Source organism: Sorex fumeus, unplaced genomic scaffold (genome assembly GCF_029834395.1).
Source record: "Sorex fumeus unplaced genomic scaffold, SorFum_2.1 ptg000063l, whole genome shotgun sequence".
In the NCBI taxonomy this organism is placed as follows: Eukaryota; Metazoa; Chordata; class Mammalia; order Eulipotyphla; family Soricidae; genus Sorex; species Sorex fumeus.
Genome location: NW_026606120.1, coordinates 51885035 through 51911868, shown reverse-complemented (window position 1 = coordinate 51911868; position 26834 = coordinate 51885035). Strand labels below are relative to the sequence as shown.

Genomic DNA, 26834 nt, shown 5'->3' with positions numbered 1-26834 from the left:
CCCCACCCACTCATGAGGCAGGCTTCCAACTATGGGGCAGTATTCCTGGTCCTTATATCTACTGTCCTTGGGTGTGGGTCTCGTGTTATGTTATTTTATACTCCACAAATGAGTACAGTCCTTCTACATCTGTCCCTCTCTTTTAGTGCATTATTCTTAACTAAAACTAAACTTTTAGAGGGTTTCGTTGCTCTAGTTTAAAGCAGCCATTTTAGTTACTATGAACTTTTCTCTCAGGCATGAAGCTCTTCTATTTGGACAGGAAATGAGCGTCCCAGAGCCCTTTGCCCCAGTCTAACCTGTCACATCTCTCCTGGCCCCTCAATTCTTTAGACACCTCCTGGGGATGGCAGTGGTAGCTGAAATAGCCCGGTTTGAAATCCTCTACTTTAAGCAACATATAAAGCAACAATTAGACATGGAAATTGGAAATTACTGAACACTTTAGCAAAGATGAATCAATTTCAGTCATACAATTGCAGTTTTAGGGAACCCAAAATTTTTGTCACAAAAGACTAGGTCTAACATTTTAGCTATTAATATAGTTACTGCCTTTGAGTAATTTAAGAATTTTTTAAAAAATTTTTATTATTGAAACACCATGAGGTACAGTTGTAGACTTAGAAAGTTTTGTGCTTGAGTTTCAAGAATTTTTTTTTCCAAAGATGGAAAGAGCTTTTCTTCACAATTAGAAATTTAATAAATGCCTATGATAAAAGTAAAAATTTAGACCAGAATGTCTCTATTTCTGTACCACGGGCAAGTTGAACCAGGGAATTCTTTGTTGGAGCGGGGGTACTCTCTTGTGCATTATTGGGTGTACAGCACTATTCTGGCTTCTACCAACAGGTGCAGTAACACTGCAAGTCATAACCCTCAAAAATACCTGCAGACGTTGCATAATTGCTGTCACCCTCTATTGAGAATCTCCAATATAGATAGAAAGTGAAAACTACTCAGGGACGGAGCTGAAAGCCATAAATAAATATCAGCATGAGTCCCTGGGTTTATAGTAGGGTGGAACAGTGTAAGAATCACTGGAATCGTCCACTAAGACAGTGGGGATCTTAGAGAAGAAAATGGAGATAATGCTCAGATTACACATCACCTGAATAAGACAGGGAACATCACCACAGCAGATAAAAAGGACAGTAAGCTGCCCCTCTCCAAAGAATGTTCCTCTTTAGGCCTGTGCTCCCTGTGTGTGGTGCTCCCTGTGTTGTGCTCCCTGTGTGCGGTGACATGTTGCTACAGGCTATCGGAATAAAAAGATGTAGGAGAAAAAGTTTGTGCTAACTTTGGCTATATTAAAATGGCTTAAAAGCCAAAACAGGAGTCAGTGTTGGGAGGAAGGCTATCTCTTCTCTTCTCGGCTCATCTCTTCTTTTTCCTTCTTTCTTTTTTTCTTCTTTCCTTCTTCCTTTCCTTTCCTTTTCTTTCTTTCTTTCTTTCTTTCTTTTCTTTCCCTTTGAGTTATAATCATTTAAGACAGTGGTTTTTAATTTTTTTGTACTATAGATTCTTTTGACCTAGGAAAACATATTTTTCATGAAATGAATAAAGTCAGCAAAGAAAAAGAATTAACCTCTGGCAGAATGTGTGCTCATCTTAAGATTGCACCTTGTGGGTGTCATTTATGTACTTGGTATCAAAGTCACTTCATCTAGGGTTCCTTGCAGAGGCACTGGTGTTTACCTGACCTGTTCTCTGTCTTCTGGGCTTGCTTCCCACTGTTCCTCTAGATCGACTACTTCAACAATCAGATCATTGTGGACCTCGTGGAACAGCAGCACAAAGGCATCATTGCCATCCTCGATGATGCCTGCATGAATGTGGGCAAAGTCACCGATGAAATGTTCTTGGAGGCGCTGAATAGCAAATTGGGCAAGCATGGCCATTTCTCCAGCCGGAAGGTAATATGAGTTTGTGAGATGTCTTCTCATTGTGATCTGTAAGATTTTCCTCATTGTGTGACAATCAAATGGCTTTATGTGTTAGGTTAAAAAGAATGTGCACTCAGCATAAGGAGAAGAGGCCATAAACATCCATTAAATGATTTATTGTTGTGAATAAAAACTGCTTATCTGGTTCATGGTAAAATTCATAATATCCAGGAGAGGGAGCTCCAGACTGTACAGTTTACTAGAAAAAGAGAAAATGTACATGACTCTTCCGAAAACATGATGTCATTTATAACCAATAGGTGCAGAGTCCCTGTTCATGTGCTAGAATTCTGCTCCTGCATCCCTGATCATTCTGGCACTGAAAATAGCTTTTGTCCTTGACTTTTTGCTGTGATCCTCAGTTCTGAAATGTAGCTTGTATGCTCTACTATAGTTTTTGAGATTATATGGCTTTCTCAAAACCAGAGAAATTCAAGCTGTCATTCCAGATGTTACAAGATAATTCATTTCTTAAATGTCTGGGTATCCTTTTGACTCCCCCTTTTCTTTTTGCGTGCTAAAAATGTTATAAATCAGGGCCTGAGCAATAGTAGGTAAGTCTCGTTCCTTGCATGCGACTGATATGGGTTCATTCCCCTGAGCCGACTAGGAATGATCCCTGAGTGCAGAGCCAGGAATAAGCCCTGAGCACACTGGGTGTGGCCCCAAAATAAACAACCAAAAAAAAAAAGTGTAAATACATGACCATCCTATGATCATTGGTGTTGTGGTTAGTAGACTTCTGTTCAGATCCTTGCATCTAATTTATTAATATGTTTTTCCTAGAAGGGGCACAGCATTGTCCCTGAGTGTTGTCTACAAATCTGTGTTGTGCAGATCTATGTTGGTCTGGCATCCACAAGCTGAAACAGAAGCATTCCTCAGATTCCCTTACTTCCATGGCGAAAAGGGCAGATATGGATGCTCCTCCCTAATTCCAAGTAAATCTGTGAAGTTCTGCCAGTGTTTAGCATAAATAAGTGCTTTGTAACTCGTTAAAAATTCCCTTTGAAATTCTGTAATAAGAACCGCAAGATTTCATCATTAGTTAGTTAAACCACAAATCATCAAGAAATAGATTATTGACTGATAAATATTTGAGGCCAGTTTCTTTCTAAAACATTCCCCTTTATATTTCACTGCGGGTTGACTTGTAGCACTGGTGCCAGTCAGTTTTGAGTTACTGCAATCCGAACTTTGACCTGAGGAGTCTGGTTGAAGATATTCCTTCATTTTTTCCCCACATATTATACAAATTCTTAATACATGCCTCTCATTTTTCAGCCATCATCCTTGTGGACAGAACAGTGAGCAAAGTTAGATACAACATTAATAATTTAAAGCAATGTTCCTAAAGATGACTTGATTGTTTGGTAAATTCCTGTCTTTGAAGAATGGGTTATAAATGCCCTTTTCCGAAGCACAGTTCAGGTTTTGGAGCTTTGCCTAGCATTGTGCCTACCAGATGGCAGACAAAGAGTGTTTGTAAAATGGAATTAAATTGATCATATTCATGCCAAATAATGGAATATTGAATTTTTAAATGAAACATGCATGGTTCTACTTCATTTATTTATTTGTGATATATTTGTTTGGGGACCACACCTGGAGGTTTTCAGGGGACTAGTGCTGGGGATTGAACCTGCTGCTTCAACAAACAGAGCTTGTGCTCCAGCCCTTTGAATGATCTCCCTGCCCCTCCCCACAACCCTGCACACAAACACACTTCATTTAAAAAAATAACCATGACGCTCGCATGAGAAAATCTCCTCACTTTGATATGTTTCATCTTGGCCAGTTATATACCTGAATTAAGTTTATCAGCCAAATTTTTTTTTCTTATTTTAACTTAGTCACTGTGATATTGCAGTTATTCATGATTGGCTTTCAGGCATTCGATGTTTGAACAACAATCCCTTCACCCATGTCCACATCTTTCATGTCCACATGCCCCCACCTCCTCAATTTGCCCCCCACTCAACAGTCTGCTTCTATGAGAGGTGCTTTCTTTCCCCTAATAAGTTTTTGCACTGTGGTGTATCGTCCTGTTGCTGATAGAGTTTCATGCACATCACTTTACCCCCTTCCAGCACCACCCCCTCCTTCCAATTAGCCAAATGTTTTGAAATACAATCTCAGGGGGCGATTTCCTATGATACTCAACCTGATTGTGTCAGTGAGGGGGTTCTACTTAGGCCCAGGGGCACAGCTGATGCCATGGGGCTATACCTGGCCGTGTTTCGGGGAGCTAGGGATGAAAAGGGTGGAGATTTAAGCTGCAAGGCATGGGGTACCTCCCGTCTCCCTGTGATGGCATTCTTAAGATAGCAAGTGTACTTAGTACTTTAAAAAGGTTGCTACTCATCAACGAGGATATGCTGAATAGTAATTTTTCTGTGGGGGATGAGTTGTTTTTTTTTTTTTAATGTGAGAGCTTGAGTTTCCAGAACTCTCAGGCCAGGTGGCTCCTTCCTCCAGCATCATCCCCCAGACGAATCCTGAGTGTGTTTTTCTCTGGGATTTTTGCCTAATGAAGGAAAGGAATGAAATAAGCAAGCTGTCAGGATATTTTAACCACTGTGAATCTTTCTGTTAAATAATGTTACTGTCCCGTATGCTAAGCCAGGTGTTTTTATTTGTTGTTGGCTACGAATTAGATAGGGCTGTTAAGGCTAAATTAGAGGTTTGTGGCTTGTAACTGTTATTTAGGGGTGAAATTGTCCCTTATGTATTAAAATTATTATGGAAAATCTTGTAACTGTCATAAAGTTACTATTTGAAGTAATGACATATGGAGCCAAACAGATAGTATAGGGGTTAAGGCATATGCCTTGCATGTGGCAATCCCCATTCAATCCCTGGCACCACATGTTCCCCTGAGCATCATTTGGTACAAACCTAGAGGCCTCCAACAACCATTAGGTGTGTGGCCCTAGTGACCCCTGGACCACCAAGGGAACCCAAGTAATCCCCAGCAACCTGGGGCTTGAGCAACCCACAACCTTGGGCCTTCACATTAATCTGGCATCCCAGGTGACTGGAAATTACTGGGAGGTACCCCTGGGTCCTCTGATCACTGCTTTTTGAAGTCCAAAAAGAAATGAATAAAATATTAACATCTAAAGTTGAATGATAATATAAAACTTTTATTACAGAAAAGAAAAATATCAAGCCTTCTATATTCAGATCAGCTGAATTTTTGCATTATTTATTTATTTATTTATTTTAATAATTTATTTCTTTGTTGAATCACTGTGGGAAAAGTTACAGAGCTTTCGGGTTTAGGTCTCAGTCATGTAAGTATCAAACACATTTCCCTTTACCAATACTTATTTTTAACTGTGAACCCCAATAGAACCCCACCTCCCACCCCTCCCAATTCCTGTGTGGCAGATGAGTTCTAGTTAATACTCTATCTACTTTGACTAGATACATTGTTTCGATAGAAGATGCACAATTATTGTTTAGAGTTTATGACCCCCCCCCAATCAGATATGCTGAAACAGCGTTGTGAAATGATTTGCTTTCTACATCTTGGTTTAAGAATAAAATGATGTCGTGCGGCCGCAATAGCAATAGGTTTTGGATTTCTGCTGTTTTACTTATTAACCCTGGAAGTATTTCTATTAAAAGTTAGATAGTTAAGAGATTGGTTTCTGTGCTCTGGAGTCATGGCCATGCCGGAGAGCCGCTCGTGGGGGACAGCTGGTGACCTCGGTCGGGCGTGAAGTCTGAATTTTTGCATTATTTAAATATAAGGATATTGCCTCTGTTAAAATACAGGCTGCTTTAATCTTTTTTTAATGTGTATTAAATGTAGGGAAGTACATAAAATACAAATTATCAGACCAACTAATAATCATAAGATGAACATTGGTCTAACCACCAGCCAAGTCAATGGATAGAACATTACCAGCACCCTGAAAACCTCAAGTATCTAAGTCCAATTTTAAAAATCAAACTAATACCATATGTATCCTTTTGTGTTTTCCTTTCTTTACTCAACATTGTGAATTAGAAGGTTTATCCATGTGAAGAAACTAACAAAAGAGTATTGTTATGGGCCAGGGAGATGGTTCAAAGGGCTGGAGTACCCTAGGAGGTCTAGACTGGTGTCCCAGGTACCCCCAAGCACCGAGTCAGAAGTAACCCCTAACAAGAACCAATGGCCATCTTTTGGGTCCTTTTCCTTTAGAAGACTTTAAATAAAAGTGCCTTAAAAATAGTTTATAGAAGGAAAAGGAGAGGGAAGCTAAGTATTTTGGAAATACTGGAAATGCCTGAGTATGTAAACACTTGGTCTCCGTAGTTTGTTAAACATTCAGAGTTCATTAGCCTCTGAGACTATTGATAAAGAAAACAGCAAATTGATGCCAGAGTCAGGACTTGAACCTGGGAAGGTTAGCTCTGAATTCCTATCATTGAACTACTCACTCTTCAGTTCATTCATATACTAGTAACTACTAGATTAATGGACAAATGAATCTTTTTGACAATCTCATTATCATTACAGAACCAGCCAGACTGGGGTTGTTGTTATCTAACACTAAAAGCTTAAGCACTTTATGCTTTATGGGTTCTTGGGCGTCTACTTAGAATCTGAAGAGTATCACATGGTTCTTTATAGAACAGACAAAGGAGTGCTAGGTGCTACTATGAGAGGGAAAACTGCAGAAAGCTCTGCAATTTTGTTTTATAGGAAACAGATTTTTTTTGTTTTCTTTATGGTCTTTCCCATAAAGCATTTCCCTGCATTGAGAAGAGAGTGGCAGAAAGTTATTCTTCTGTGAAATGAGACACCCAGCATCCCAGCTTAGAAGACAGGTGACCCAGGTTGTCATGTGTGTGGGAGAGCCAGACATCATATTCTATCCCAGGAATTCTTTGCAGAGGGATTATTTATAATTGTGTTACCTTGGGCCAACTACCTAATATCTTTGAGCCTCAGTTCCCATGTATGCGTAATAGAAATTTAGTTCTTTTATTTTTTTACTTTCTGTTTTTTTTGAGTTTTGAGTCACACCCAGTAGTGTTCAGGGGCTACTCCCAGCTCAGAGCTGTAGGGTCACCCTTGGTGGTTCTCAGGGAACGATATGCAGTGCCAGGGATCAAACCTGGAACTCATGCATGCAAAGCGTGCACTACTTGAGCTATTTCCAGGGCTCTACAGCTTTAATTCTTCTATATCTGCTATGAGTGAGTGAGAGCTATGTGTCTAGCAGAGAGAAAGCTTTGATATGGTTCTCCTTAAATGGGACAGGGAGAAGAATCACTCAGGTGGGCGAAACTGGGCTCTGTAAGATGCAGTTTAGATTTTAAGTGCCATAAGACAGTAGAGGTCTGTTTTTCTCTCAGAGACTTCTATCTCCTACCACTTCCGCCTTTTAGAAATGATTCTCTGTGAATCCTGTGTATGGGAGGAGCAGGGAAGGATCAGGAGAATTGTCTGCTTACCACTTGTTTTGTCCTGAGACAGTCGCACCTCATTCATTTCACGTACCTGGTGTTGTCCAGAACTTGTTCATTTTGGTCACATCCCACTGCAGAGATCACTGGGAAGTGAAGTCTGGTTATTTGGGTTTATAGGGATTGTTTCTAGTCTTTACCATATAAGCCAGGTAGTTAAATAAGCTCCCCACACTTTTTTCATCCGCACTGATACCATAATTTGTGATGTTATCATATTAAGGTGGAATCTATTTTCCAGACTTCGAAAATGCCTGTTTTCAAAACAATCTCCTTTTTAATTTTTTAGCTCTGTGCCACAGACAAAATCCTGGAATTTGATCGAGATTTTCGGATCCGACATTATGCAGGTGATGTCATGTGAGTACCTTATTTTAGCCCCTCACACGATGACCGGCATGCAGCTTCACTGCAGGAAAATATAACCAGGGAAAGTTTACATTGTTTTCCGGGTCGCCTGCATTATTCAGTCATTTTGCATGTCAGTCTATTTTCACCTCCACTGAAAAAAGAATGGGCATTGTGTCATTCATATCTTGCTTTTCAAGCATTTATTGAGCACAAACGATGAGACCATGCACAATTCTTAGGGTTCCGCCAAAATCAGCTGACAATTAAGTAAATCAAGAATTTAAGGACTGGGATAGAAAGATGGGTGAGATGGGCTTCCCCTTGCAGGAGCTCATGGTTTAGGGAAGGATATAAAAGAGACACATCGTAAGTCACTAAAAGAAAGGACAGACTGTTTGGGGAATACCGAAGCAGAATCACTCAGCCAAAATGAAGAGTACAGAGAAGTCTTCCTGGGGAATGGATGCCCATGCTGAGTTCAGAGTGAAGAGGTCTAGTCAGGAGTGGAAGTGAAGAAGAGAAGCAGAAGAAGAGGTGAAAGACAGCAACCTCCAGTCCCAGAGAGGAAAGTCACATCTCTTTGTGAAGAAAGTAGTTGGGTTAACTATATGAACAGAAACCTTTTATCTCATGTTACTTTTCAAATAATATTTGAAAAAGTGAAATTCTTGCCAGTCACATTTTCTGATTACAAGGAGAAATTGATCAGAAAATAAAACTTAAAAATAGAAACACCTTAGAGGTTTAAAAAAAAAAAAAAGAAAAGAATCGAGGGGCTGAAGCGATAGCACAGTGGGTAGGCACTTGCTGTGCACACAGCTGACCTGGGTTTTATTCCTGGAACTCTATATGGCACCCTGAGCACTTCTGTGTAGCACTGTAGCACAGTCCTCCCATTGTTCATCGATTTGCTTGAGCAGGCACTAGTAACGTCTCCATTGTGAGACTTGTTACTGTTTTTGGCATTTCAAATACACCACAGGGAGCTTGCCAGGCTCTGCTGTGTAGGCGAGATACTCTTGGTAGCTTGCTGGGCTCTCCGAGAGGGACGTAGGCATTGAACCCGGGTCGGCCGCGTGCACTTCTGGGTAAAAAAGGTAAAGGTAAAGGCCCTCCCGTTGATCGTCGATTTGCTCGAGCGGGCCCAGTAACGTCTCCATTGGAGACTTTGTTGTTACTGTGTCTGGCATATCGAATACTCTCGGTAGCTTGCCGGGCTCTCCGAGAGGGGCGGAGGAATCGAACTCGGGTTGGCCATTTTGGCCGCTTGTAAGGCGAACGCCCTACCCACTGTGCTATCGGATGGACCAAAAACAATTGTTTGAGGGGTAATCCCCAGGACCATCCCCAGCAATACTTGATGTTACAGTTTGCTACTGCTCAGTCCAGTCGTACATATTTCTAGGGCCATGCAAGAAAAGCCAGCTTTGCACGTACCTTGAGCTATCTCCTTGGCCCCATTCGAGGGTTACTCTCCGAAGGCTGCTATGATAAATTACCACAAGTTGATGGCCCAAAAAAAGAGAAATAAATATATTCTCTAGTTGTTCTGAATCCCGGGTTCTTGAGACGCTCTCAGGAGGACTGTGCTTGCTTTTCTTCCACTCTGTGGTAGCCGGAGGCATGCCTTGACTTGCGGCCACTTGGCGTTAGCCTTTGCTTGTGGTCAGTGCCGCTGCCCCCTGCAGGTCTGTGTGAAAGCTCCCTTGGTCTCATCCTAAAACTGCCCTCCTCGGGCCTTGAGCAGCTTTCTAAATACGGAACAGGCTTCTCCTCCCCAGAGGAGAAGGCACTTCCTGGAACTACATATTTTTCCCACAAAAGATTTGTTCACGGGTTCTGGGGGGGTGGGTGGGGCAGAGGCAGGGAAGTGGCTGGAAGGTCAGGAGCACATGCTTTGCTTGCAGGAGCCCCAGAACCTGTCCCTGGCACCATGTGGTCCCTTGAGCATGGCCAGGAATGACTCTCCTTGCTAAAAAATAACAATAAAATAATTGCCATATGAGTAATGAGTGTCAGAATTCAAAATAAGCAAATGATACACTGCTACTAAACTATGTGTGATCAACCTAGGAAAGAGCTGTGGCTGGTTCTTAGATGCTAGAAATTATTTTTATAGGAAGAAGTGGGAAGGATGCTAAAAATATTTAGGAAATAGCAACTAGGTCCATTTTGACTGCAGTGTCTCTTATAGCATAAAAAAGTAGCCCTGCCTGGAAAAGCAGACTGAAATCACAGACAATGAGCCTTGAGGGCCAAAATAAGGAGCATGAAGTCTGATTATTAGGAGTTATAATAGATTGAGTTAGGTTAGTCAGAATTTCCAACAGGAGTGTCTTAAAGGCAGTAGGAAGAAGAGCTTAGGTGGGAGAGACAGTTTGGAATGAAGGTTTAAAAGATGAGAATTCCTCAGATTGATGTGATTATCAAGAAAGGAAACAGGGGCTGGAGTGATAGTACAGTTGGTAGGCAACTTGTTTTGCATGCAGCCGATCTAGGTTTGATCCCCAGTACCCCCATATGACCTCTCTGAACCCATCAGGAGTCATCCCTGAGCACAGAGCCAGGAGTAAATCCTGACCACAGTGCTGAGGGAAAGAAGAAAGGAAGGGAAAGAGGGAGTCAAAGAGATTGTACCATGAGCAGGGAGCTGGGTTTGTACCTGGGTTTGATCCCCAGCACACCATGTAGTCCCCCTGAGCTTCCTAAGGAGTGATCCCTGAGCATAGAACCAGAAGTAAGCCTTGATGACTACCAGGTGTCACCCCAAAATCAGAAAGAATGAATGATATATATATTCATGAATATACATATATATATTCATGCAGAGCTATAAGGAACAGCCGCATCTAAAGTTACTGTTTACCCATCTAAAGTTACTGTCTGCCCTAAGCCCTGTCTCAGTCACCCAGAATTTTCCATTACTTTGTTGGAGGGGGCCCTTTTCCAGGGGCCCTGGGAGGTGTGAGGGCTACATATGGGCAGTTCTTGGGAGGGCCTGTGGTGCCAGGCTTGAACCCTGGGCCCTGTGTCTGCCGGATAACTCCCCGGCCTCTCCTCAATCACCTTTATTCCCAATCCCAAGTTCACTCCTAGAGTCACTGCAGCAGAACGGTTCCCCTCTCTGCCTCTCTCGCTTCCTGGAATCACTCTCTGGAATTGTAACTGGAATTCCAACACCTCACGCTCCTCTTTTCCTCCAAACCGAGAACATTTGCTCCTCATTTTCTCTCCATAACCCCTATGCATGTGCTTGCTTCCAGCATTCATCTCATGTCTCCCTGTGTGATCTGTTCTCCCCTTTTGCCTCTGCTTATCTGAATCTTACCATCCCTTGCAGTTCTTGGATTCTTTTATCCCACTCTGAACCCAGTGAGCGAACCTTAGACTTGACCTCCCTACGGCTGAGACTGTTAGCTCCTGTCTGTCGCTGTTTTGCTTTGATCTTAGGGATGCCGAATGGTAAACACAGCTCTCTTTTTAAGTCATCTCTTCCTGAGGTAAGCATCAAACTGGTAGAAAATGATGTTCTTCATCCTAATTATGGTACTGCTATGTGCGTTCCTTTAGAGCAATAGAAACCATCTCCTCTCCTTAGCAGGTAAATTTGCTATTTTTTAGCACAGAACAAGGTGGACAGTGAGCTTTATAAATGATTGGTTGCATATTTGACATTGGAAAGGCTTGTATATTTCTAGAAAAATGTAAATGTATCTTGGATTATGAATAATGCATGTTTTCTATTTTATTTTAGTTATTCTGTCATTGGTTTTATTGACAAAAATAAAGACACCTTGTTTCAAGATTTCAAGCGCCTCATGTATAACAGGTAGGAATGAAATATAGATCATCTTTACGTTAAATTCTTCTGATATATGTATGCACATGGTTGTTTTTCTGTGATAATTTTAAGAATTTATGGAAAATTTTCTAGTTCCATTTGATTATACCTAATGAATAAAATATTCCTATATGATGATAAAATGTGTAAACTTAGAGCAGAGACCATCTTCTCACACTATTTCTCTTGATTTCCTTTGGGTTGTCTTGGTTTCTCTGTTTAGTGCTGCCATCCTCCCAGCACCCCTACAGGCAAGTGTCCACAGGCTAGTCCAAGGGCCATGGGGCGCAGAGGGTGTGAGATAACCCAGAACCCAGGTGAAAGTGTGATACAGAGTCCCATGTCAGTGTCTTGGTCCCCAACTAAGAGATCACGCTCATGACATACTGACATGTAATAACTGTGATGACAGATCCTGACTTAGTGAACTGGACTCTCTGCCTTCCAAGAATATGTGACAAAAAAAAAAAAAACACAAGGGCCAAGCCCTTTTCCCCTACCCCGACGAGACCCCAGGTTGCTGCCCATGAATAGCCCCTCCGGCTCCTGAATGGCCATGATCCAAGAGGCACACAAACCAATCTCGGAACCCAGTGGCTTTTAGCAGAAATCCCTCCAGACTTAATTAGTAAAATATCAGAAATCAACATCATATGCTCTTCATAATCAGCAATAGAAAACAAATTATATAATGGTGCCTTTTCAGCAGGTCTGATTGTTGGGGGGGGCGGGAATTCCAAATAATAATGGTATATCTTTTGTCAAAATATTAAATGTAATCAAAGTAGAGAGAGAGTAAAGTGGAAATCATCTACACAGGCAGGAGAAAGGGATGGGATGGGGGGTATACTGGAGTTCTTGGTGGTGGAAAATGTGCACTGGTGAAGGGATGGATGTTTGATCATTGTATGATCAAGACTTAAACCTGAAAGCTTTGTAACTGTTCTCACGGTGATTCAATAAATAAAAAAAATAATTAAAAAAACAAAACAGAACAAGGCCAAAGCCATCTGTGTTGCAAGCAAAAGGCCATGAGTTTGATCATGGTATTAGACACCCGTACATCCATCGAGTGAGACATAGCAACACTGCTGTCTGGGGCTGTGCCACTTAGTGCCCTAACAGAGTGTATAGCCAGCTGTGCTTGAGCATCCCAAGTGAAGTGTGCAGCCCTCAGTGGGCACCACGGCTGAAGGTGCAAGCACTGCATCCAGATGTGTGACCACCACAAGCACTATAGCCAAGTGTGGGTGAACCTTGAGTCATTGCACCCATGACAACAATTGGACAGAGAATGTAAAAAATGAAACATTGGCTAGACCATGGTGAATTTATACCAGAAAAGTGTCAGAGTAGATGCTTTGGAAAGAAGAACCAGGAAGAACAGATGATTCTTAACCAGCTTCTTTTGAATTGCAGTACTGTCATTTCTTGTTCATTAGTTCTATTCAAGTCAATGGCCAGAAGCTCATCTAGAAAGTCCTACACAGCCCAGGGCCTTATTACTCATTACCTGAGGCTCTGGCATAGGGCTATGAAAAAAAGTTTATAAGTCCCAACCTCCTGGGTTTTTTATTCTCATGAAGGTGACGGTAATAATCAACAAGCTTCCAGAGGGTCACACATTTCCAGTGCTGTGAGGAAATGGAAGGTGTGGACAAAGCAAAACAGGGTGCGGAAACATTACAAACAGGATGGGGGATCAGAAAGACTTTGCTGTTTTGTCTTTAGACAAGTTATTACATAAAGGTTGTCACAAAGGTCTAAAACAATTAGACCTTTTCCTGCTTTATATGTAGGTATTCTCACTCTCCACAGAAACGCTGCTCCTTCTATTCTGGTGAAGGCAGGCACTAAAATCCTGAGTTTAATAGGATTGCAATACAAAATCCTCATGATGGAAGTTGGCTCCTGCACTCCATCCTCAGGAATGTGCAAATGTCTTTTTGTTCAAGAAGACAAATTATCTGTAGGCATGGGCATTGCTAGTCGTAACCACTGTATATCACCCACCGAAATTATTCATGAATGGTATAGTGATTTTCTCTAAACATCATCCAGCCTTTCCTTCACTTGTTTCCTCCAATTGCCTTCTCTGAAGTTATGGATGAGGGGCACTTGCCTTGAGTTTCCTTGCACAGTTCATTATTAATGAAAACACACTATTCTGTGAATTAGAATGTGCCATCTCCCAGCCCTCGCCCATTTCATTCACCCACTCCACCATTAAGTGTCTTCAAAGAAGAGGCATTGGAGCAGAGACATGAGTATAGTTTGGGGGGGGGGGGGGTGAGCCAGGAACGGGTGGAGAAGGTGCATACCAGGCAGAGGAATGACAAGTTCTGAGTACTGGAGTACAGTTTTGTAGGACAGAGAAGCAGGTGGAAGATGAATTTAGAGAACTAGACAGGGCCTGGACTAATAGGAACCTGTGAGACACGGTAAGGGAGAAGAATGCCAGGGAACCACTGGACTTTCATCTGCTGTGGTGTATATTTTAAAGAAGGTACCATGTCAAATGAAGTGTTAAAGCACATGTCACAAAAGGCACGAGTAGAAATAGGGAGATCATGTAGAAGACTAGGTGACTAGTCCAGGCTGAGATCTGGAGAAAGCAGCAGAAATGATGAAAAGTGGTCCGATTGGGTGCTGTTCTGAAAGAAGAGCCAGTAAGATTTGCTGATGGGTAGGACTGTGGTCATGAAAGAAAAACAATTCAAAATGATGCCTGAGCAGTGAGGAAGGGATCCACATGAGGTGGAGCTAATTAATTGGAAAAATCAAGAATTTTATTTGGGATATGTGGTATTTAAAGTGCATGTTGAATATCCAGTTTGAAAAAGCCAAGTAGACAATAGTTTTTAAGATGCTCCTGAAATCGAGGATAAAGGTGGGACCAGAGACATCAACTCTCACTCATCTGTGTATTTATAGCATTGAAAAATGCTGTAATTATTTGGGTGGAATTAATCGAGGTGAACAAAGATGAAGAAACAAAAGTGAGAAGAGGTTAAAGGACTAATCCTGAGACTATGTTCACAGTCAAGCAAGCAAGGGAGAGGAAGTAAAGGAGACTTCAGTTTGCTAACCTGTAGCTCAGAGGGCTTCATGATAGCACAGTTCCTTTAGACTTGCGGAGAGAAGCTGGCTGCTGTGGGTTCAAGAGAATTCAGAAAATGAGCATGTGGAGACATTGTGCTTAAACAGCTCTTTTAATTTTTGCTGCAGAATGTTCTGTTAGTGTAACTGCAAGTTCAGCTGAGAGCGCCACCAAGAGAAAGAGAGCTGCTCATGGGAAGTACTCGGAGGGCGTTTCCATGCTTGATTTATCTGGGGCTGGAGAGACAGTACAGGGGTTAGGGCTCTTGCCTTGCAACGCAGTCAACCTGGGTTCAATCTCCAGCATCCCATATGCCCCAAGCCCCACCAGGAGTGATTCCTGAGTGCAGAGCCAACAATAACCCCTGAGCACCACAACCCCCGACAAAAAAAAAAAAATCTGTGCTTGATTTATCCATCACATGCACCCATTCTGAGGGACAAATGACAGAGTCCACCACTATTTGATGTGCAAAATATAACAAGAAAGATTGATTTCTTTGGCTGTAGGCTGTGTGACAGGTCTGGCAGGCAGGCTGTGGACCAAGAGGCTCCATAGATGGTATTCATCACCTTCATTAATAGATCATGGCTGGGGACAGCTCACTGACAACAGTTTCACTTTTCAGTGGTGGATTAATGTAGCCCAGGCTCACAGGCCTGAGAGAAATCAAGTAGCATATGGATTTATTTCCAAGGAAAATATCGTAAGTAGCATGGAATAGGATTTCCTTATTGGACAACATACTTGGGAAGTCAGAAAATAGTGAGAATTCTAATTTATTAATTGCTCGAGCAGGCCCAGTAACGTCTCCATTTTGAGACTTGTTACTGTGTTTGACATATTGAATATGTCACGGGTAGCTTGCCAGGCTTTGCCGTGCAGGTGAGATATTCTCGGTAGCTTGCTGGGCTCTCCAAGAGGGGCAGAGGAATTGAACCCGGCTAGGCCGGGCTGGCTGCGCGCAATATTACCCCTAGAATCCAGAATATTTAGTTGCTTGGTAAAACAGAATCAGGACAATGGAACTTAAATCTAATCATTAAAGCCATCAGGCTAAGATGAAGTTATTTTACAATAGGGATGGTCTTATCAAAGATATAAAAGATTAAAAGTCTGCTGGTTGAAACTTATTGCATGTGTGTATATATATATATATATATATAGATAGATAGATTTTGATATCATATATATAATTCTGATTATATATTGAGTTATATAATAGTGTAGCACTGTAGTACTGTCCTCCCATTGTTCATCAATTTGCTCGAGCGGGCCCAGTAACGTCTCCATTGTGAGACTTATTGTTACTGTGTTTGGCATATTGAATACGTCACGGGTAGCTTGCCAGACTTTGCCATGAGGGCGAGATACTCTCGGTAGCTGCTGGGCTCTCCGAGAGGGGTGGAGGAATAAAAATATAACAATACATTATTATATAGAGAAAATAATGTATTATATAGCTCATATAGAAAGAGTATATAACTTCATAATTATATATGTCCATATATAATTCTTATTTTGTATTTCCATTTTCAGTAACATCAGAAATCCTTAAATTATTTTGACTTAGACCATCCTCCTAGACAGTATTTGGATGGATTTCCTCTCTTAGTAGGTTAATGAGTTCTGCCTCAGTATTATACATGGTGGGTTTATGGATTAATAAGCTTACCTTTCAATAAGATAGTTTTGGTATATTAAATGTTTGAAAATTATTGAGTTCAGAATAGTCTGGAAATATGGTCCACAGTGATAAGATGGAAGAAGAAATTGGGTAGGGAGCTACATAGACCCAAAGCCAGGGATTTTCAATCTATAGTATCCGTGAGAATTTCTCAGGCACACATGCTCTGATTTATGGAAATTCTGCATCGTGGATGAAAAGACAGCATCCAGGCATCATGTGCACCCAAGATTGAGAACCATTGCCTTAAATTCTCCCTCTGTCAAAGGTTAGAATAGAAGCAAAGAGGGAAAGCACTATGTTTGTTTAGTTATCTTTCTTTCTATATGTATCATCGAAAAGTCTTAGGATGAGAATCTCAGGTATTAGAGTCCATCAGCCATAGGTCACTGCATTGCTTGACAGGCACTCTTGATGCTAGTGGACACTGCTAGAGGACATTGCCAAGGGATGGGAGAATCATTCAGAGGCCCAGTCAGTCTCCTCCCCCTTTTTCTCCCCATGCTTCTTTGTCATTCACTCTGGCATTTTGCAACTATTATTTTGAGTCTCTATGTAAACTTACTAGATATTTTGGAGAGCCAGATAAATTTTTTAAATTTTAGACCGTGGAAAGAAATGTGGGCAAAATGACAGTACTAAGCAAAATTGCAACAAATATCGATGCTAGCTCCTTTCTCTTTTTAACCCCCCAGTTTATATAGTTTCCAGGAACATTTCAAATTTCAAGTAACTTAAAATCAAAAGTACCCATTATAAGGCAGGAAGGAAGTCAGAGCAAAAGTCACCAGACGTTGCTTTTAAAATTTCCCCGATGGACTTATGTGGCGGGGTATTGGCACTTTGGTGCGGTGCGGGGTATGGTGCAGTATGGTGCAGGTGGGTATGGTGTGGTATGGTGGGTATGGTGCGGTATGGTGGGTATGGTGCTGCTATGCATAAATGAATATTTGTGCTTTTACAAACCAGTGTCCACTCAATTTAAAATTTTTTTCTTTTTGGGTCAAACCTGGTGATGCTCAGGGGTTACTCCTGGCTCGTGTACTCAGGAATTATTCCTGGCAGTGCTCGGGGTACCATATGGGATGCTGGGACTCGAACCTGGGTCAGCCACGTGCAAGGCAAACACCCTACCCATTGTGCTATCACTTCAGCCCCTTAAATTTTGTTAATCTTCCAAATTTAAAAAAAAATGACTTCATAAGAACCAAATAGTAGAATATCCGATTTAGCCTGAAAAGTGGCCTGAAATACATTTTAACATTTGGGCTATGAAAGTCTTAGTGTCTCAGCAATAAAATACTGTCACTGCCAAAGCTACTTATAAATGTGTTCATAAATTCAACTGCAGAAAAGAATTTTGCTAAGACAAAATAAAATTGGCCATTTTATACTCCTCTATTTTTAGAAGGAGCTGGGGATTTGTAGTATTACCTAGCCTGCATGAATATTTGTTTCAGTAGGAAAATCTTCACTTTCATGGCTTCCGCTATGACATTGGGGTCATTTCCCTATTTGTGCTTTGCCTACATTCTTATAATTTATACCGCCATATTAACCATTTGAGGGTCCTATATAATAATAATGTAGAGGTCACTTTCAAAAAGGTTAAAGACTTGGAATTACAGTGTTAAGATGTTGAATAGTTTGGACACATCTTCTCAATCTGGGGTATATTATCTGTCACTTTACTTCCAGCATAATTTCTGGATGGAGTAAATTTTCCAGTTAGGCCTGTCACTGCCACCTAATTGTGACTGCCAGGATAAAGGATTGCCTACCAGTTCTTATTCAGCTTTTTTGAATGTAACACTTAAATTAGTCTCTCTCTCTCTGCTTCTCAGTTCAAATCCTGTTCTGAAAAATATGTGGCCTGAAGGCAAACTGAGTATTACAGAGGTAACCAAGCGCCCTCTGACTGCTGCCACCTTATTTAAGAATTCCATGATTGCATTAGTAGACAACCTTGCCTCAAAGGTAATTTTTTTTTTTTTACTAAATGCCTGTTTTAATTCACAGATCCTCTCTTATAATTATATAATGTTTGATTTTTTTAAGATAACTATAAATCAACTTGAATAATATGTATGTTAAGTGAAAATTAAAGTATTTGTATTTATTCCTGGCTTTCTTAAGTAAAAAAGTTGTGTACTGGCGAGTAAGTAAAATAATTGTGTTTCAACTGAAATGCTTTTCTTAAATTTGAACTTTCATCCAGTGTTTGTAATCAAGGGTAAAGTTTTAGTGCAATCTTTAAAATACATACGTATTGGGACTGGAGTGATAGCACAGAGGGGAGGGCGTTTACCTTGCAGGCGGCCGGCCCAGGTTCCATTCCCAGCATGCCATATGGTCCCTCGAGCACTGCCAGGAGTGATCCCTGAGCATTGCCGGGTGTGACCCAAAACACAAAAAATAAGTAAATAAATAAATAAAAATAAAATACATACTTATAAAATATGGCTTGTGCCTGACTAAGTGAACATCAGCCCTGTTCTGAAGACAGCCAAACTTCAAAAAAAATCGTCAGTTTGTAATCATCTATCCATATATTGTATTTAAATGTATAGTAACTAGAGTTTTAAGAAGTTGTTTAATATTTAAGTATTGTCCTTGGGTATTTAAAGATTTTTATGTCTAGTTTTTTTTTTTTATTTTTTCTTTAAGACCTAATACTGGTTGATAACTTTAGGTCAGTCCTGTGTTGTTTTATTCTTCTTTAAAGAACAGATTTCAGCTCTTAACTGCTACTGTTGACAAGCTTGATAAATTAGGCAGCTTTCTGGGAGCTCATTATTTTTAGTTCCTTCATTTTTGTGTCTTAACTTTTGCTCTCTTTCCTTTCTACTTTTTTTTTCATTATTGTCTCTTTTTCCCCCTTCCAAATCAACTTTCTGACTAAAAGTTTAAGTCTACTATATCTAGGTATTGCACTGTGGTTAAATTAGGCTAACCGCCACACACACACACCTATTCAGTAACACACACACACACAATATCTGTTCAGCAGCTTTTCTGTTTATTTTTCCAGTATTCCTTGACCTCAAGTGACAACAAATAAGCCAGTTTCTTGGCTTATATAATAAGACTCTAGAAAAGCAGGAGTAGGGACATAGGAACCAATGACTAGAGCTTCATTAGAATTTTGACTCTTAGAGGTCAGTTGCTCTCTGACATGAAACTACATGATGAAACTTTATCCAGTAAGAGAGAAAGTAAGTTTAGATGTGAGAAGCAATTGAATACATAATTATGTCAATAGATGTTATTAATAAAATATTTATAAATTACATTATATATAAATGTGTGTACAAAATATTTTTATGTATTAAGGTAGGCGAGTATCATTAGATTTTAATTGATATTGAATGTACACCTATAAAATTAAATTTCTAGGACCATGTATTTTATCTGTATCAGGAATTGCACTCAACTGCTAGCAAAAGACCCCCTAATTAGTAGCATAAGCTTAAGAGACATTATTCCTTTTTTTTCTATAAAAGAGGTATAGTAGTTATCACAGGATGGGTATTGCAACTTTGAGATTATTATGGACCCAAGTTCCTTCTGTCTTTTTGTTCCAAAGTCCTTCCTTGTGCTTGATGTTCCCTTCCCCTAGTCCAAGAGGGCAGCTGCAGCATCTTCCATTTTAAAGTGACTTCCTAGAACTAGCACTTCTGCTCTATCTTATTTGCCAGGGAAGCTAGGAAAGGTATGTTTACACTAATCAGGAGCTGTGCCAAGCTAGGAGCAATAGCACAGCACTTAGGGTGTTTGCCTTGTCTACAGCTGAAATGGGTTCGATCCCTGGCATCCCACATGGTCTCTACCAGGAGTGATCTCTGAGTACAGAGCCAGGAATAAGTCCTAAGCACCACTGGGTGTGACCCCAGAACAAATAAAAAACCTATTTCAAAGTGGGAGGGGAAAGACTGAATATGAGGTAGACAGCTAATCCAGCTGTCCCGGCATAACTTTTGAGATCATATGTATATGAAGGTGTGTGTGTGGGTGTTGGGAGGGGAGGGTGGCGGGGGATGAAGGCAGTGACAAGGAGTGACAAAAGGAAGACAAATAGCTCACCATTTCAATAGAAAATAGCAAAATGGACAAGGAAGGGAAAATGTTGTGTTTAGAAAATACAAGAGAATATCACAAAAAATAATCTAAATGAATGGTACTCTCGCCATCAAGATAAATACTCTAAACAGACTAGATTGGTAGAAAATTTATCCTTGTGCTATTTCTGGAGACATCTGAACAATACTATGCAGAAAGATTAAAAAACAAAGTGCTGAGTGAGAATTTATCAGTCTTCTCTCAAAAATGATTAAAAGCAATATTAATATGAGAGAAAATTGTAGTTAGCAAAGAAGTATTAAGTCAGTTAAGAAACTCTTAACAATAAAATGAAAATATCCAAGACAGAGTAGTACAATGGATAAGGAAGGCACGGGTTTGACTCCTGGATTGCATATGGTCTCCCTGAACCTCACCAGGAGTGATTCCAGTACACAGAGCCAGCAGTAAGCCCTGAGCACCATAAGATGTGGCCCAAAAACAAAAACGAAGACACGCAAAACAATAAAATGACTTTGAGCTAGATATCCAATAGCAATATAGGCATAATTATACGTGAATTCTATAAGAGAAAAAAATTTGAATTAAAAATGTGACAAATCCATAATCACAACAGGAGATTTTATCATTTGGGGTTGCAGGGGATGGGGGGGTGTCAAGCCCATCAGTGCTTAGGGCTTACTCCTGGCTCTACACTCAGGGATCACCCCTGGAAAGGTTCCAGGGACCAAACCTGATTGGAGGACCATGATCAAACCAGCAGCCCCACAGCATTTTTTAAACCATCTGTACCCAAAAAAAAACGATGGATCAAAGAGAAATTTAGCAAGACATGTAGGAACTTTAAAAGCCAGATTTAAACCTTATCTTTTTTTACATGTCAAAAGAAGTCCCATTAGGGGATTCAGAAGTAATTCTTTCATGTACACATGGAGCATTTAACAAATGTCTGAGCAGATACACTCTCTTTCTTTACAGCAAGCAAAATAAAAATCAAACCTTAGAAGCTAGGAGAGGCTTTTGTCTGGGAATTTAAAAAAAAAAATTACTTTCCTGAATAACTGATGGGTTGAGGAGGAAACCACAATGACAATGATATGGTATCTTGAACTGCATGACAGGCAGTTGATCACAATTTGTAAAATCCTGCTAAAGTAACCACGTGGTGCACCTTAATCGAGGAATCAAGGGAGAGGCATTGCACTCTGAAATTCTGGAGCACCTGCGTCCCAGCCAGAGTGGAATTTCTTTGACTTCATGGGTCTCTCTCCTCTCCCACATTCTCTCTTGAGCATGTTTTCTTTTTCTCTTCCTTTTAATAAAATTTCTTTATTTATTCTTGACTGGAGAGAGGGATCAGGTGCTTGCTTGTCTTACTTGCAGCTGACCCTGTTCAATCCCTGGCACCACATAAAGCCCCTCAGGCACTGCCAGTAAAGTCCCCTGAGTGCAGAACCAGGAGTAAAGCATTGAGTAACACACACACGCGCACGCTTTCTCAAATGAAGTTAAAAAAAAGATTGAAAGTGAATTGGTACTTGCTTGAACTCCAACTCAAGAATCCAGAAAAGTGGGGCTGGAGCAATAGCACAGCGGGTAGGGTGTTTGCCTTGCACACGGTCCACCCGGGTTCGATTCCCAGCATCCCATATGGTCCCCTGAGCACCGCCAGGGGTGATTCCTGAGTGCAGAGCCAGGAGTAACCTCTGTGCATTGCTGGTTGTGACCCAAAAAGAAAAAAAAATCCAGAAAAGAACTTCAAAGAAAATCTAAGAAGTAAGGAGACAATTTTTTAAAAAGCAAATATTCAAGGTAAGAATTGGATCTTAAGCTTTCAATAAAACTGATCTAAAATTAAAACCATTCTGAACAAAAGATGAAATATGCTTCATGTATTACAGACATTTAAAAAGCACTAGAATGGTATAAATATTATGCCATTAAATATGAAAATTTTATTTTCTAAAAATAAATATTACCAGGGCCAAGGGAGATAGCTTTAAGGTTTGGTGCTCAAGCCTGGCATGCCCTGGGTTCAATTTCTTGTGCCCCATGGTCTCCCAAATATCACCAAGGTAGCCCCTGGTACTGTTGGGATACGGATCCTTGGAACCCCTGAGCAATGTGTGAAAGACCCCCTGAAAATGAAGAGACGTGAAATGTTAGCAAAACTCAAGAAGGACTAAAATCCTTAGTGAACCAGTAGCTTGAACAATTCTGAATCCCTTTTCAAAAGGCCACCGCCTCCTGTTCTTCCAAAGACATTAGAACCCTGATAGTTTGACATGTTTGTGTTTTACAAAGCCTTCAGGAGCCAATATTCCCTACTGTATAAAAACTGTTTCACTTTTTAAAAAAAACTTTTTAGATTTTTGGGTCATTCCCAGTAGTGCTCAGGTGTTACTCCTGGCGCTGTGCTCAGGAATTACTCCTGGCAAACTTGGGGAGCATATGACGTCCCAAGGTCAACTGCATGCAAGCCAAGCACCCTGTCTGCTATTACTATCTCTCCAGGCCAAAGAAACTGTTTCAGAGGGTGGGAAGAAGGCAGGCTATTGTCCAGATTATTTTACAAGATTACTGTGACCTAAATACAAGGGGATATGGGAAAATAAAAAAACTGATATCAGTTTATCTAAGAACATCAATGTAAAGCGAAGACAAATGAGGATGGTAAAGCACTGTCCTCCCGTTGTTCGTCAATTTACTTGATTGGACCCAGTAATGTCTCCATTGTGAGATTTGTCGTTACTGTGTTTGACATATCGAATACGTCACAGGTAGCTTGCCAGGCTTTGCTGTGGGCGAGATACTCTCGGTAACTTGCTGGACTCTCTGAGAAGGGTGGAGGAATCGAACCCAGGTCACCCAGGTCAGCCATGTGCAAGGCAAACACCCTACCCGCTGTGCTATTTCTCCAGCCCAGAATATCGAGGTTACAGAATATCAAGTACTTGTTACCTCATCTATGAAACAGTATTGTACCAAAATAGCTTATTTTGGGTCAGAAGTTTTAAAATCTTGGGGCTGGGGAGGTAATACTTTTGCACATAGCAGCTGACGCATTTTTGATCTCTGACATGCCCTATGGTTCCCCAAGCACCACCAGGAGTGATTCCTGAGTGCAGAGCCAGGAGTAGCCCTTGCGCATTGCCAGATGTGGCCCTAAATGAAAACAAAGTTTGAAAAGATGGTAAAATATAAATCTGTTAGTAATTACATTGAATATAAATAGATTAAAATTGTCAACTCAGGGGGGCTGGAACTGTAGTACAGCAGGTAGGGCATTTGCCTTGCATGCGGCTGACCCGGGTTCGATCCCCAGCATCCCATATGGTGTTCCCCCACCCCCAGCATCTCATACAGTCCCCTGAGCACTGCTAGGAGAAATTCCTGAGTGCAGAGCTAGGAATAACCTCTGTGCATCACTGGGTGTGACCCAAAAAGAAAAAAAAATTGTCAACTCAGAGTAAAGGAACAAATCCTACCATTAATATTCATGAAACCCAACCATAACAGGAAAACAGCTCAGAAAGCTGACACACGTATACCCCATACCCCTACACACACGCCCATATTTTAGTATTACTCAATCGTGACTGTGTTCCTAGCACTCTGATATGTAATTTTGTCCAGTGCTTCATCTCAGTGATTTCGTCAGGAAGATTGGTGGCAGTTCTTGAGTTCCCATCACCAGAGTTGGAAGTCCCCTCTCCTCACTTGTTGACTTCTTCAGAGTCCACCCAGTGTTTTTTGTTGATTTCCACCCCCAGGGCTTCACTGCACAAGGCAGGCACACTACCACTGAGCCACTCAGCCACCCAGAGCCCAGTGTTTTTAAGACAGATGGAGTCTCCCCACGGAGGGAAGGAATGAGATCTATTAATTTTAATCTCTTGACAAACCAGGGCTGGAGCAATAGCACAGCGGTAGGGCATTTGCTTTGCACACAGCCTGCATGGCCGACCCGAGTTCGATTCCTCCGCCCCTCTCGGAGAGCCCGGCAAGCTACCGAGGGTATCTCGCCTGCACGGCAGAGCCTCTGTGACGTACGGCAAGCTATCAGTGACGTACTCAATATGCCAAACACAGTAACAAGAAGTCTCATGATGGAGACATTACTGGACCCGCTCGAGCAAATCGATGAACAATGGCAGGACCGTGATACCGGACCGTGATACTGACAAACCAGTAAAATACTCTAAACAGCAAACCAGTAAATTATTAAATGAACCTGGATTTGTCTTTGCCTATACAACAAAGTGGATTAATAGTTGAAGATCGAAATGTCTTCAGGCTAGCATATATCCTGATTGCTTTTTTTTTTTTTCACAAAAATAGTGGGAGAAGCAAGGTTAAGTAGTGCAGAAAATAAGATCACTGTTGCTTTTGTGATTTAACCTTTTTTAGACACACACAGTTTGTCAGATGTAGGATTTCTTAGGTTGAGTCAGTCTGGATATTTATAAAAGAGAGGAGGCGGCATTTATAAATTGAGGCAGAATGCTGATTAAATACAGAGAAAGTATTTCCACTAGGTTTCTTATCTGAAGGCTATTATATTACTAAACAGAGGAAAAGGGTTTCCTGCACCTCTTAGTTGGTCATTAGGGTCAACCCGGTGCTACCCCACTTCCTGTGCATAATCAGTCATACTGGTAAAATTCCATTCAGCTGGTATCTTTTAAGTTCAGTCAAATGATAGCTTATACTGGGATTACTTATACATTGTTGTATAAGTAATGAGTTAAGGGACTGGAGAGATAGTACTGTGGCTAGAACATCTATGCCTTGCAGGCAGGGGACCTGGGTTCAATCCCTGGCATCCCATATAGTCCTTGGAACCCACTAGAAGTGATTCCTGAATTCAGTTCCTGGAGTAATCCTGAGTTCCACTGGGTGTGGCCCAAAAAGCAAAAAAGAAAAATTACTGAGTTCAAAAGACATTTTCACATTATACTTCCTTTTATCCAAGGATTATTGGACGTATACTTAATTTTTTAAAAAATTGTCTAATTCCCTTTTTACTCAGGTTTCTAGCTTAAGCTCATTGTGTGAAGAATATATTCTGTATTTAAATTTTCTCTACGTTTTGTTTACATATAAAAGTAATTTATAAAATTAGAAATTGAGCTTCCATTTGACCCAGCAATACCACTCCTGGGAATATATCCCAAAGAGGCAAAAAAGTATAGTCGAAATGACATCTGTACTTGTTTGTTCATTGCAGCCAGATTCTGGCTATTTAGAATAGCCAGAAACTGGAAAAAACCTGAGTGCCCGAGAACAGATGACTGGTTAAAGAAACTTTGGTACATCTACACAATGGAGTACTATGTAGCTGTTAGAAAAGATGAAGTCATGAAATTTACATACAAGTGGTACTACATGGAAAGTATCATGTTAAGCGAAATGAGTCAGAAAGAGAGGGATAGACATAGAAAGATTGCATTCATCTGGGGAACATAAAGTAACAAAATAGGAGACTAACACCCAAGAGTGGCTGAGATTAGTACCAGGAGGTTTACTCCATGGCTTGAAGGCCAGCCATGCTAGGGGAAAAGGCAGCTCAGATAGAGAAGGGAGCACCAAAAAAGAGTGTTGGGAGGATCCTCCCAGGATGGGAGAAGCATGCTGAAAGTAGACTATAGACCAAACATGATTGCCACTCAATGCCTCTTTTGCAAACCACAACACCCAAAAGGAGAGAGAGAACAAAAAGGAATGCCCTGCCACAGAGGCAGGGTGGGATGGAGGCGATGGGGGGTGGGAGGGATACTGGGACTTGTGGTGGTGGAAAATGTGCACTGGTGGGCACATGGAGACATGGGTGTTTGATCATTGTATAATTGAAACCCACGCACCAAAATTTGTAAGTCTACAACTGTACCTCATGGTGTTTCACTAATAAAAATTAAAAAATAAAAAAAAAATTTAAAAGTAATTTATATTTAATATTCCACAAAAGTCCATTGGGTCAAGCTTGCTAATTATATTCTCCAGGTTTTCTGCAGTCTTACTGATTTTTTTTAAATGTAGGAGTACTGCTATTTATTCAGCCATTAATAAAGCTGATTGTATTGGGCATGAACTCCACATTACATTTAAAAAAAATTAATTGGATATCTGTGAGATAGACCATTACAAAGCTGTTCATGATTGGGTTTCAGTCATACAGTGATCCAGCACCCATCCCTCCACCAGTGTACATTTCCCACCACCGATGTCCCCTGTTTCCTTCCCACCATCCCCCAACAACTTTCCTTCTTGCTCTCTCTCGTTTTCCTTTTATGTATTATGGTATGCAATACAGGTGCCAAGAGGTCATGGTGTTTGTTCAGTGCATTTGGTATTTTTATCAGGTTG

The 26834-nt window shown here is 40.9% G+C and overlaps 1 protein-coding gene across 2 annotated transcripts in view; it reads left to right on the top strand.

The window, feature by feature from the left end:
• The window catches only part of MYO1D (myosin ID), a 392202-nt gene that overhangs the window by 130359 nt on the left and 235009 nt on the right, over positions 1-26834 (top strand). Inside the window, exons 11-15 of one of the 2 annotated variants that reach the window (XR_008794254.1) lie at positions 1743-1913; positions 7699-7769; positions 11101-11260; positions 11515-11589; positions 18233-18365. Coding sequence is in view for 1 of the 2 variants with exons in the window: in XM_056127580.1 (XP_055983555.1) it covers positions 1743-1913; positions 7699-7769; positions 11515-11589; positions 18233-18365 (450 nt within the window). In the remaining variant the exon portion in view is untranslated. Of the gene's footprint in view, positions 1-1742; positions 1914-7698; positions 7770-11100; positions 11261-11514; positions 11590-18232; positions 18366-26834 lie in introns of those variants that run through there. The other variant, XM_056127580.1, reaches the window with a different exon arrangement.